Source organism: Rattus rattus, chromosome 15 (assembly GCF_011064425.1).
Source record: "Rattus rattus isolate New Zealand chromosome 15, Rrattus_CSIRO_v1, whole genome shotgun sequence".
Classification (NCBI taxonomy): Eukaryota; Metazoa; Chordata; class Mammalia; order Rodentia; family Muridae; genus Rattus; species Rattus rattus.
Window position 1 is genome coordinate 48005065 of NC_046168.1, and position 12832 is coordinate 48017896.

General features: G+C 43.1%; 1 protein-coding gene across 2 annotated transcripts in view; it reads left to right on the top strand.

The window, feature by feature from the left end:
* Znf407 (zinc finger protein 407) overlaps positions 1 to 12832 on the top strand; it is a 370762-nt gene that overhangs the window by 213931 nt on the left and 143999 nt on the right. The window contains exon 4 of one of the 2 annotated variants that reach the window (XM_032885607.1): positions 10887 to 11053. In XM_032885607.1, the coding sequence (XP_032741498.1) occupies positions 10887 to 11053 (167 nt within the window). Of the gene's footprint in view, positions 1 to 10886; positions 11113 to 12832 lie in introns of both variants that reach the window. The other variant, XM_032885608.1, reaches the window with a different exon arrangement.

The following is a 12832-nucleotide window of genomic DNA, read 5'->3' on the forward strand; positions in this document are numbered from 1 at the left end:
CAATTTATTCACTCTAAGTGGGCTGTAATTTCTGCACATTACATTGCAGTTTCAGAAAGGGTCAATTTTGTACTGAACCCTGAGGTTACTGAGCAGTCCATCTCGACCTTTCTAGCCAATCTTACCTTGAGCTCCAGTGCTCCCTTGGATTATCTAATGCTAGATGATGACCAAGTCTCAGACAACAGAGCCCTGAGGTGGGAAAGCTGCTTTCCTAGCTTCAGCACACCTCCTAGACACTGTAAAAGAGGCCAGTCTTCTTTGAACTTGGTCAGTGTTTTCAGGTTTATAAAAATCTCATATTTGACTGGGTGATAGTGCCACACCCCCTTAATGCCTGTACTTCAAAGTCAGAGGCAAAGGCACACAGATCTCTGGGTTCGAGGCCACCCTACTCTACATAGTGAGTTCTAGGGCAGCCCAGGCTACAAAGAGAAACCCTGTCTGGAAAACAAAATGACAACAGGAAAAATCCTGTATCCTGAATTTAAACATAAAAATCGTTGATTTACATAAATTACACATATAAAATCTGCGATGGTCTCTAGGGCACACAGGCTCCAGTATCCCAGGAGCACTTTTGAGGGCTACAGTGGGTGCCCAAGTGTGCTTTGTTGGTGTAAATGTTACTTTAGTGCTTGGAAGCTTACAGGAAGTCATATTTTTAATAAACAGTGATGGTTATTGTCCCTTATCTAATGTATACAGATGAAAAATTAAATATAATGATGTAAGAATTTAATGACAGCGATTGTGTAACAGATTTCAGTCTCACATGTTGTGACTGTAACCCAAACCATTCACGGTCATCTCTGCTGGCGCTGGCTTGTTCAGAAATCCATCACTTCTTTCAAAGTGCCATCCAGTACTTCAACTTTGCCAGTCGAACCTGGAAATGGTTACTGGCAAAACTATTGCTCTCTTACTGTTAGAGTCTCCAACAGTTGTAATCCATTCTTGTGATTCACTTTGTACTGGGCACAAGGGATCTAGACTGTGAGCTGAATGAAAAGCTAGCTGTCTTATGCCAGTAGTTACATAATTATGACTTGAACTCACATCGAGAAACAGGAACACAGATATCTCCCGAGGCCCAAGGCTGCCATGGAGCCTGAACAGAGCCTTACATGAGCTACTTTCTGACACCATTGTCACTTCACCCCCAGGTGTCTCTGAACCTTTCACCTGCAAGGACTTAAGTATTTAAGGGACATGACTGGCTTTATCATTAGCAAATGCCAAATGCCATCATTCATAGACCTAAAGTGACCTATGAAGTATTAAACAAGCATTTTCGTGACATACAATCGCTGCAGCTAGGGGAGGTCTTTCATAAAGGGCTTACAGAGTGCACTGCACTGAAGTAAACACGGGTTCGTAGTAACAGTTTTGTTGACAACATTTACTAATATGAATCTGATAAAGTACTAAATTTTTAAAGAAAATAATATTCTTGGATTTGATTTTGTAGTTATTCGTTTTGATTTTGTAGTTATTCGTTTTGAAAACTTAGGCTTTTTTTTTTTTGTTTTTTTTTAATGTATGGTCTGTTTGGGTTTTACTAGTAGAATCTGTCTTGTCCAATGGGATTGCTTGCTTTGTTAGAAAGTTTCGTCAAGCAAGCCTTGGTTTCTTTTACCTTAGTCCAAGTGGTCTACAGGCCGAGACCAAAGAGGCCCACGTTTAAAGCTGTCCATGTTGCACAGTGAGGTTCTAGCTTAACAACAACAACAACAACTACAACAGACTGGCATTATGATACATTTTTTTCTTTGAAATGCAGGAGGTCCAGTTCACAGCACTGACACATTTCATAATATATAGTGGGAGAGAGCCAAGGGCAGGTGGTTTTGTTCACAGTCTGCAGTGTATAGAAGCTTGTTCATTGCCTAACCAAATGGATAGCTGGTCCTGCCTGGTCCTGCCTGGTCCTGGATTGGTCAGCCTTTTAGGTTTCTCCAGGAGTTACCTGTGTGCACTGTGCACATACGTGTTCTGTTTGATGGCTGAAAAGCATAAAGCTACATTAAATTCCTTGTCAAATCATAATCATATTTGTAAAAAGTGAATGCTGAAAAATAAAATAAAAAAAAAAAAACAGGAAAAAGAAAGAAGAAAATGGTGGCTGATTAAGGCCATGAGAGCCAAACTCCTACAGTGGCCATGGTGACCACTGAAGTCTGAATGCTCCCACAGTGGCCATGGTGATCACTGAAGTCTGAATGCTCCCACAGTGGCCATGGTGACCACTGGAAGTCTGAATGCTCCCACAGTGGCCATGGTGACCACTGAAGTCTGAATGCTCCCACAGTGGCCATCGTGACCACCGAAGTCTGAATGCTCCCACAGTGGCCATGGTGACCACCAAAGTCTGAATGCTCCCACAGTGGCCATCGTGACCACTGAAGTCTGTATATCCTGCAGTGGCCATGGTGACCACTGAAGTGTATACTCACAGTGGCCATCGTGACCACCGAAGTCTGAATGCTCCCACAGTGGCCATTTTGACCACTGAAGTCTGTATACTCCCACAGTGGCCATGGTGACCACTGAAGTCTGAATGCTCCCGCAGTGGCCATGGTGACCACTGAAGTCTGAATGCTCCCACAGAGGCCATGGTGATCACTGAAGTCTGAATGCTCCCACAGTGGCCATGGTGACCACTGGAATCTGAATGCTCCCGCAGTGGCCATGGTGACCACTGAAGTCTGAATGCTCCCGCAGTGGCCATGGTGACCACTGAAGTCTGAATGCTCCCGCAGTGGCCATGGTGGTGACCACTGAAGTCTGAATGCTCCCGCAGTGGCCATGGTGACCACTGAAGTCTGAATGCTCCCGCAGTGGCCATGGTGACCACTGAAGTCTGAATGCTCCCGCAGTGGCCATGGTGACCACTGAAGTCTGAATGCTCCCGCAGTGGCCATGGTGACCACTGAAGTCTGAATGCTCCCGCAGTGGCCATGGTGACCACTGAAGTCTGAATGCTCCCACAGTGGCCATGGTGACCATGAATCTCCCATGCCACTGGAATGCTCCAAGGCCGCGGTGACCACTGGAATCTGAATGCTCCCAGTGGTGGTGACCACTGAAGTCTGATGCTCCCGCAGTGGCCATGGTGACCACGGCAGTCTGTATGCTCCCGCAGTGGCCATGGTGACCACGGAAGTCTGAATGCTCCCGCAGTGGCCATGGTGACCACTGAAGTCTGAATGCTCCCGCAGTGGCCATGGTGACCACTGAAGTCTGAATGCTCCCGCAGTGGCCATGGTGACCACTGAAGTCTGTATGCTCCCGCAGTGGCCATGGTGACCACCGAAGTCTGTATACTCCCACAGTGGCCATGGTGACCACTGAAGTCTGAATGCTCCACTGTTAGAGCCCTGGGTTCTGCTCTTTCAGACTTAGCTAAAGCTGTCTCAGTCCACAAAAGCTTTCCTACCTATTCATTCTTTGATACCTTTATAAGCATCTCTTAAAACTTTCTCATGAAGATTTTTATAGGATATTGGTTGTGTGCTGATCAGTTCTCTGTCTTCAGTATTGATCACTGAGTCATAGGCTCCTTTGGTGAACGAACATGTCTTTCTTTTCTAGATTTATACGTAACATTATATCTCGACAAATAGTAAGTCCTAGTGCATGCTCTTGTGTTTCTTGTTTTGGATAGCAATTTGAAGATTTCTCTGAATGTGTTCCCAGGAGCCAGGCGTTAAATGTTGGTCAACCAAGCACGAGTGATAAATATAAATAAGGATCAGAATAAATTTTGTCATTTTGGCTCCAATTATGCATGCCGGTAGAATAATATCATATATTCTTTAAGTGCTTATCTCTGGTTCAGTATTTGTAACTATGGTTTTAACTCTTTTTACATAAATCTAGTATTTTCATAACCAAACTGAAGCCAAATAGTTTGATTGTATCCAAACTAGAGAATAGTGCCACCATAATGTATATCTTGTTGTCAAGGACCTGAATTCTGCAGTGAGTTACAAATGTTTGCACTCCTCAGGACTGAAGCCTGGGACACAGTTAGAAGAGGTGGTTTTGCAAAGGTGAGGGCAGTGGGGTGGGTTTTGTTTCTGCCATTCCTCCCTCCTGTTCTCAAGATGCTCTCATGAACCCTTTCAAGAAACATGCCATTTTAGGATGACAGGCTTCCTCAGATCCTGAGGACAGCGTATAGGACCTTCGTGTGTAGCACCTCTGACTTAGAGCTGTTTGACCTGGTAGAGCGTCAGGGCCAGCACGTTAGAGGCCAGGCTGAGAGGATCTGGCCTGCCTGGAAGGCGAAGCAGACCGTGCAGGACAGAGCAGACCCCGTTCCTTCTTGATTGGAGCCCAGGCACCTCTGGTTCCTTATGCAGTGTCCTCCTCTGCTGTCTTTGTGCTGTAGAGACAGCTGTGAGCGGTGTGCCAAAAGTGTTCATGGCCCCATAGTTCAAAACGTTCAGATTCTGGCCCTTCACCCAATTCATGACCTCAGCTATTTCTTTTTGCTGAGAGAGAACATGCAATGCAGTGAGAAAAATCTCAGCCAAATCGTACAGTCTTTTTGGTTATACCAGAGGTTATGGTTTCTCAGACGGAAGACGTTCCGTGGAGTAAAGGCTTGTGAAGGATGGACTCAACTCTCCGCAGTCAGTTGCAGAGGCCTTCCAGCTGTCTCTACACCTGCTCCTCTGGTTGTCAGGGTCAGAGGCCTTCCAGCTGTCTCTACACCTGCTCCTCTGGTTGTCGGGGTCAGAGGCCTTCCAGCTGTCTCTACACCTGCTCCTCTGGTTGTCGGGGTCAGAGGCCTTCCAGCTGTCTCCACCTGCTCCTCTGGTTGTCGGGGTCAGAGGCCTTCCAGCTGTCTCTACACCTGCTCCTCTGGTTGTCGGGGTCAGAGGCCTTCCAGCTGTCTCTACACCTGCTCCTCTGGCTGTTGGTGTCAGAGGCGGCTGGCTTGATAGTGCGCTGAAAGCCCTCCTAGAAATGATTTTAATATAAAGATCCTGAGTCAGTCGCTGGATCAGATTGAATTGAATTGATTTGAATTGAATTGAAAAGAAAAAATAGTTTCACTTTTTAAACCTGAAGGGTATGCTATGAAGTTTAAAATGACACTCACTGGCATGGACAGGGTTAAATTTCTTTTCCAACTTGTTAACAAGGATTCAGTCTGTTAATTAGGCTAATTATCATCTGTTCATGGCAAAAATGCACTCAAAACTCTTGGCTTAAATAGTATGTTCCTTGATGAACTGTCTAAAAACCCTCAAGGGAGGTTCCAGCTCTTAACTGGAGGCCCCACTGGAGGCCTCAGAGCTGGATTTAGTAATAGAAACCCTCTTGGTCTTAGGTTGTGTGGTTTCTTGATATGAATTGTGCTCTGAACTAGGAAACTCAGAATCCAGCCTAATCTCGTAATCTATGTAATTATGCTATATTGCATACATTTTGCTTTTTTCCTAGGACCTATGCCCTGCCAAGAGAGGTCTGCGGGGAGATGGCCAACCATGGCCTGGGCCATAGCACAGCCAGTATCTCTTTACTCATTCAGCTGGCCACACTAGTAAGAAAGTTTGTTGTCTGTGTGATTCCAAGTTGAACATTTTATTCAAGGCTTTTCTAGAACTTTCAAAGTTGAAAGGCAACCAGGGTCACCCCCCTCCATATTCCAGCTTTTCTTGCCCTCTTTTCTCTTCTTCCTCCCCCCACTTTCCTCTTACATCATTCTTTTGCAAACCCCTGTTATCTGCAGGAAAGCAGGAGTGTCTCACAGCTGTAGCCTTGTAGATAGTGGCTTTATTATTACAGCAGAATCCCTTGCACTTCCTAACTTTCCTTACTGTCCTGTGGGACACGTTCACAGTGCAGAATGCCAGTGTGGTGGTCACCAATGCTACAGGCCTTTATCCGTGGTCTTTCTGAGCTGCATTGTTCAGAAAACAGATGGTCACTCACAGTATGTCATTATATCATTATTAAATTATGCCATTAAAAAGGATCTTTTAATCCAATGACACTGCCTGTGCTTTGGTAGTTCTTGAGTAACTTAGAAATTATTGAAATATTAATTTGCTCATAAGGGTATTTTCTAGGAATCCTATAAACTTTTTGTTGTTTTATAGTTCTGCGTTTCCTTTATTCATAAAGTACTGCTTAGTGATTGCATTTTAGTATTTTTAATTTTGGTATATTTTGAGTGGATTAACACTTTAATATCACAGTTTTGAAGGATAGCAACTATATAGTTTTTTTTATTACATTGGAAGAATTTATCTTAGTCCTCTCTGGTAAATGTGAGTTTGTATGATTTGTATGAGTTGTATGATTTGTGACTGGATCGTTCCAAGGTGTTATGTAGAGGACATAAAAATTATTTGTTTTATTAAATGTTCAGTATAAAAATTTGAAAGTACAGCACATACTGTGGAAGATCCCAGTTGCAGTCTATTTACTTCAGGTTCGTTCTTTTGTAAAACAACAAAAGTTAGACATTAACAAAAGTTAGTTCTCTCAATGCAGAAGAAAACAGAGCCAAGCTGGAAGGCATCATGTTTCTGAGTGAGAGCTTCATCTGTAAAACTCTGTGCACTCGACGCAGCTGTTTAAAGTCGCTTGGTTTTCTGAGGTGTGTGTATGTGAGTCCTGTGTGAGCTTCATGGTTGCAGACACTGGGCAGTCATCAGATCTGGAGTTGCAGGTACTGTGAGCCACCGTCGGGGACTGGAAATTGGACCCAGGTCCTCTGTAAGAGCAGCACGGATTCCTCATTGCTGAGCCACCCATCCAGCCCTCTAATTTGTTTATAATGGAGGTGTACTGTTGAGCTCTCTAAGCCTGTGCTGACAAGTGTAGCCAAAGTTTGTTCCTTTTCATGGCATAATAATAGCGCACCGCATGAGTGAACCAACCTCCCCTTAAGGCCATTGAAACCTCAGTAGCAGAATCCGTTTCAGGAGACTGTCCCTGTGCAAGTTTGTCTCAATAGTGTATGCCTGACTACGTTCTCTAGTACAAAACCAGGGTTGGAGAAGCTCAGCATCAAAGTAAGTGCTGCTTAAACTTCTCAAGATTATCACGGAGGACCAGAGTCACAAACACAGGGAAATGGCCACGGTCCTCTGTTGTGTTTTATAACACCAGGTAATAAAGTCGACTTTTCTAACCACTTTTATCTTCACTCGGAAATGAGATTTGTATACTTTTTATTATGTTCACTAATAAGTGAAATCTATTAGCTTGGATATAACTTTAATAGCATCTAAAGTTATAATCTGAACAAGATGAATATAAAATCTCCATTAAGAATTGTCACTCTTGTAATTTGGGAAGTTGTAGAAGTAATTCAACGTTCAAATGGGACTTTTAATACATTTCTCCTTTTTAGCCGTTCACACCCAGGCAAAAGCTCAAAACCTTTAAGGTCAGAGCATATGCAAAGGTTAGCAATCGAGGAGGCTTTAGCTCGCTGTCCTTCCTTAACGCTGTCAAGGTGCTTAGTAGTGTCCCAGTGAGGAGTTTTAATGTTTGTTATGTAGCTGATGAGACGAGGAAGTCTTCAGTTTAAGTGTTGAAGTGTGGAAGTTACTCTTGGTTCAGTTAACACAAATCACAAGAGAAGAAACCACTGAAAGCAGTCTTTGGGCACAGGCCAACCCCTTCCCTGTGCTGTGGTCTCTCTTGCTGTCCTGGGCAGGACCAGAGCCTTTCCTCTGGCTCAGCTGGGTATCTGAGGGAACCGCACACACAGTGTGCGTATCAGCATGGCTCTAGCTGTGCCCAGAGCACTAAAGCACACTCAGGAGCCCCACTCCATGTCTAAGTCTTTGTAAGTTTGTACAGATGAGCTCCTAGTGGGCTTTCAGTTCACTATTGCCCACTTGGGCAGGCTTAATTCAGATAGTGTTAGCATCCTGAGCGCCCCAGCCTAAGAACTTCAGAGTGAAACTATCTCTTCATGGGGATTGCTAAAGGTAGACATACTGGAGTCTACTTAAAATGACTTCTCTCAAAATGCCCACGCTGCTCCTGCATTGTCTTGCGCCTTGAAGAGATGCAGTTCCGTCGTCTCCTGTGCTCATTGAACCTGTTTGTGATGACGAGTTACTCACCTCGTTCACCTATCTGCCGGCTGCCCGTCTTCATGGGGAATCTCTGAAAGCTAGTCTCTTAAAATTCCACTAGGCAAAATATTTTTCCTGTCTGAGTGCATAGAGGAACCTTCATGATCTAGTCTTGTCTACCGTAATTCACTGGGCTGTGACTTGTCTCTGGTTTTTATGTTGGGATTTGGAAGAAAGTGGTGTGAGTGCCTGCTTGTGTGCACCTGCCTTCAGGGCTCTGCCACACCCTTTCCCAGTCCAGGAGTTTTCTCCTGTGCTTCCTTTCTCCCGCACCTCTCTCGGTTCCAATAGTCACCTGTCTCCCAGTGTCTAAGTAAAATGCCGTCACCTCTGGGGAGCCTCCAATCTGCCTTGTCCCTCGAGTGCTCTTCGTTTAATCTGTAATGACATTCTATATTTTTTCTGGCATTAAGTTTACTTTTATGGATGGTTTTTCTTCCTTATTAGCAGATTTTCTTGATACCCAATTCTTTCTGATTTCCCTACGTACAGTCCAAAGCGGTGTTCATGGAAGAGCAGATGGTCAGGTCTTCCTCAGAGTCTCTCAGAATGAACCCTGTTGTCCCTGCTCTCAGGCTCCACTCCACGTCTCTCCTGGACATGTTTCATGAGGGCCTCCTGGAGGTCTGTGAAGAGTGCAGGCCTTCAGGGGCCTCGTCACTGGATTAGTTTAACATATAACACATGATCTTGGAATATTTGAGGCAGAATTTATGTCATTTCAGGAGATGGCCTTCTTGCAAATGGGTATCATCTATATATGTGTAGCCTGTGTTGGCAATGTGTACACTCTGTTTAGCCAGTGGCTGGCTGAACATACTTATTTTCATAAAGAAGACTGTGGAATGTAGTTACAGAAAGTCCAGTGGTAGCTTCACTTCTCTTTTGTAATCTGGCTTTTGTCCTTTCTGGACAGGCACTGAGCTTTAGGCTAACATTTTTATTATGTATGAATAATAGACAGCACACATCGAGGTTGTGTAGCTGTAATTTTGTTAAATGCACATCATGGTAGATTTAAAACTGAGGGATTTATTTTGTCATTCATAAAGTTGTAATGCCGTCTGGAGAAGCTATTTGTTAGCGATAGCATCTACTTAGCCTCCGTATTTATTTCTTGTAGGAGAAGGTTAGTTCCACAGTAAACACATGGAGAAATAAGTAGATAGGGGAATTTATCTTGGAAATAAGATCCCTGTCATGGGTTTGAAATGCTAAATGCATGAAAACCCGTCAAAGAGATATACAGACATGATATTCTCTGCAGTGCATTTCAGGGTATTTAGTTATATATGTCACTCTCTAGTACGAGGCAGCAGTGCCTACAGGACGCCGTGATCTCTGCGCCAGCCTGTGTCCACGTGGAGACAGCTTCTCCTTTCACGTGCTGCAGCTCTGTCCATAAACTGGCAGTTCACGCCAGTGACGTGCGCGGATGTGCTGTGCTGTCGCTTATGTGTTTGTCACATTCATTGTATTTCTAAATATGCATAGTAAAAGAAAGCATTTTATAAAAGGTGATGGAGAACTGGATCCCAGAGTTTATAAAACTCAGTTGGCTGCTTAATATAATCCGCATTTAACTCCAAATTAGAAGGTTAAGTCCTGATTGCTGAGTTCTTTTCCTGTCCTGAAAAAACTGTAAGATTTGATAAAGTCTTGGACATGACTTTATGCAAAGAATACATCTTCTATAGTTCCATACTGACAATGTAAACCTCAGCTCTTTGATTCTTCTCTTTTCCTTTAGGCTACCTTCATCTCCATTTTCCAGTATAATGCTCACAGCTTTCTAAAATTGTCTAGCTTTAGTTGTAACTATTTTTTAAATATTCTTATTCATTTTCTTGAATTAATGTTTTGAACACTATTGTTCACAGAGATTGCTTAAAACTTGATGGTTTTAGAAACAGGAAGTAACTTTTACTGATGAATCTATAACCACAAAGTGGGGGCAGACAGGGTGGCATGAGCATGTTCATGGGCTTAGGCTGCACCTCTAGGAGAATAGAGGATCTAACGATGGCAGAGAAATCTGAACTATTTCCATAAAGAGATATTGGTTTACTGTTTTCGTACAAGACATGGTTGGGTTTCCTGTTTTTCTCAGTCTCATCTTAATGTTTCAGTTTTGTCTCCCATCTAAGTTCTATGCATGCCTGATCCTGTATCACTTTGGAGATTCCATGAGGTTGGGCATGTTCAGGGTTCTACGCAACCACTTATTTTTGTCAGAGAAAACTTTTCTGTGTACCCATGTCAGCCACACAGAGGGCCCCTTCAATTGGGAACCATCTGGGCTCTGTCTCCTGTTTATCTCCAAGGAGCATAGTGATCAGGGCTGCTGGGTGCTCTCAGGAGTGGCTGTTTTCAGCAGTCCTGCCATCGTCCTGGCGGACAGCACAGCCTGTCTGAGTGCCTGAGTATGGATAGCATTTCATTTAGCCTTCGCTCTGACAGCCCGTGCCCTGGATAAGTGGTGTAGGCCTGTACAGGTGAAATCTATTCTCACTTTTGCCTCAGGGGTGACTGGACTGTAACAGAATTTTTCAAACCCGTTGGGCCCAACCGCAAAGCAGAGAATAAATGGCTGAAGTGCCAGGTCTCGACAGAAAAATCAATGCCTGGTTATACAGACATGACAGACCCAGCCTGCAGTTCCCTTTGCAGAGGCTGTTTGCGCCACACTTCAGGATTACCACACACTCTCCCTGCAACCATAGGTGTGAGTGTGCAACCCAAATTATGTTGTTTTTTCTCTCCTTCATGCAGGAAATTTACATGCCACTTATGTGATAGAAGTTTCACAGAGAAATGGGCCTTGAACAACCACGTGAAGCTGCACACGGGAGAAAAGCCGTTTAAATGCACATGGCCCACGTGTCACTACTCGTTCCTCACGGCCTCAGCGATGAAAGACCACTACAGGACACACACAGGTGTGTCACCCTCCTAAATCAGAGACTGGGCACGGGAGTCCGATGGGCTTCAGGAACGTGTGCGTTGGTTTTCTCGATAGCAGCCGATATTTAACATGACATTTTTGTAGAGGTTGTGCTACTTGTATCTGAAATTAAGGTCATGATAGTTTTATGTGAAAATGGCTTTCCTTCTTTCATTTGCAGCGTTGGCCAACTTAGTATGGGTTATGTACGTGCTCCTGTGTTCAAGCAGTCTGGGTTCAAATTTGACAGCTCCTTTCCCTGGTCACATGGGCGGCATATATTAAGTTTTTAAAGAAAACTTGTCTTCTATTCCATTGTAGATGTACTCTAAATACCTTTACATTTAAACATATTGAATCTTAGTTTTATGTACCATTTTCTAAATATAAGCAATTTTATATCACTTCTCAATAAAAACAATGTCACACCCTAGAGTTCTTGAAATGCAGAGGCTAATTCGAATTGAATCCTTTTCATAAAACTGTTTTTCAAAAGCTTCCATAACGTACAGTTTGCATGAACACATTAACCATGACCATGTGTGATCTAACTCAGCCATCTTGAGAGTCTCTCTGTGGAGCGTGGTTGAAACAACTCAGTTGGGGCTTTCATCTGTGCATACGCCCTTGAGCCCTGTGGCCATGTCCATTGTGTAGCACATGACCTGCATGGCTCCCATGACCTTCATGGCTGTGGTACAGTGGGTCCAACACCTCACAGTGGCTTGTGTTTGAATACTTGCCTGTGTTCCTGTCTTGGACTCTCAGCCATTTAGTATTTTTGTGGCCTTCTTTTTCTATGCACCGCCTAGAATATATTCCCCATAGGATAAAATAATAAATTTTAATCAGCATTCAGAAATGTTCTTCTGATTGTTGTGAATCCTGTATTATTGTTAGAAATTGTAGGTTGAAAGTTCTCCTGAAGCAGTTTGTGGGAAGCCCAGGCCTCCTTAGCTTTCTTGACAAGGGTGTTGACGATTTAAGGTCTCCAGCCTGCCCTGAGAGATCACTTATATCGAACAGCAGATGAAAAGCCAGTGCAGATGTAATTTATCGTCGGCGTTTCCTTCTAAAGAATAATTGTGGAGACTTGGCCAGATCAATACTATGGATTTTTGTTGTTAGGTCTTGTAGTCTGCACCATAATGAGAGAGGGGACAGTGGCTGTTTTCTAATAGAAAATAAAGGATTGGTTTCCATGTCTTTCTACGTTTGAATGCAAAATGGTACACTTGAAATTAATTCAAGTTGTTATTAAAAGAAGTCTTCCATTTAATCTCTGTTATCATTTAAATATGGTATGCTAAAAGAATACTTTCTTGGTTGAGTGAAATATTGCATTGAGTTTGTTTTTTTTTCTTATAATTTTTTCTCAAAAAAAAAAATACTCTCGCTTGTTGTTCAACAGTTACCTCCCCGCCTCAAAAAAAAAAAAAAAAAAAAAAAAAGTAAAAATTGAATTTGAAAACAAATCAAGCCACCAAGGTAAATATGACATACAATACATTTGAGACTTACACCCCATATAAAATCCTACACATCAAAAATCAAGGTCACTAATGTATCTACAATTAAATCTCCCAGAAAATGAATAATTTTGCCTTTTCATGTGTATATACCATAAAGTAGAACGTGAATAGACCTTGAAATGTGCACACAGCATTGTACACATGTGAGAATGTTAAACTCTGACATTTCCCTATGTTTGTTAACGCTTATTTTGCAAGGAAGAAATAGGTGGCAAAGATTTCATCAATGGAAGGAGGGATGC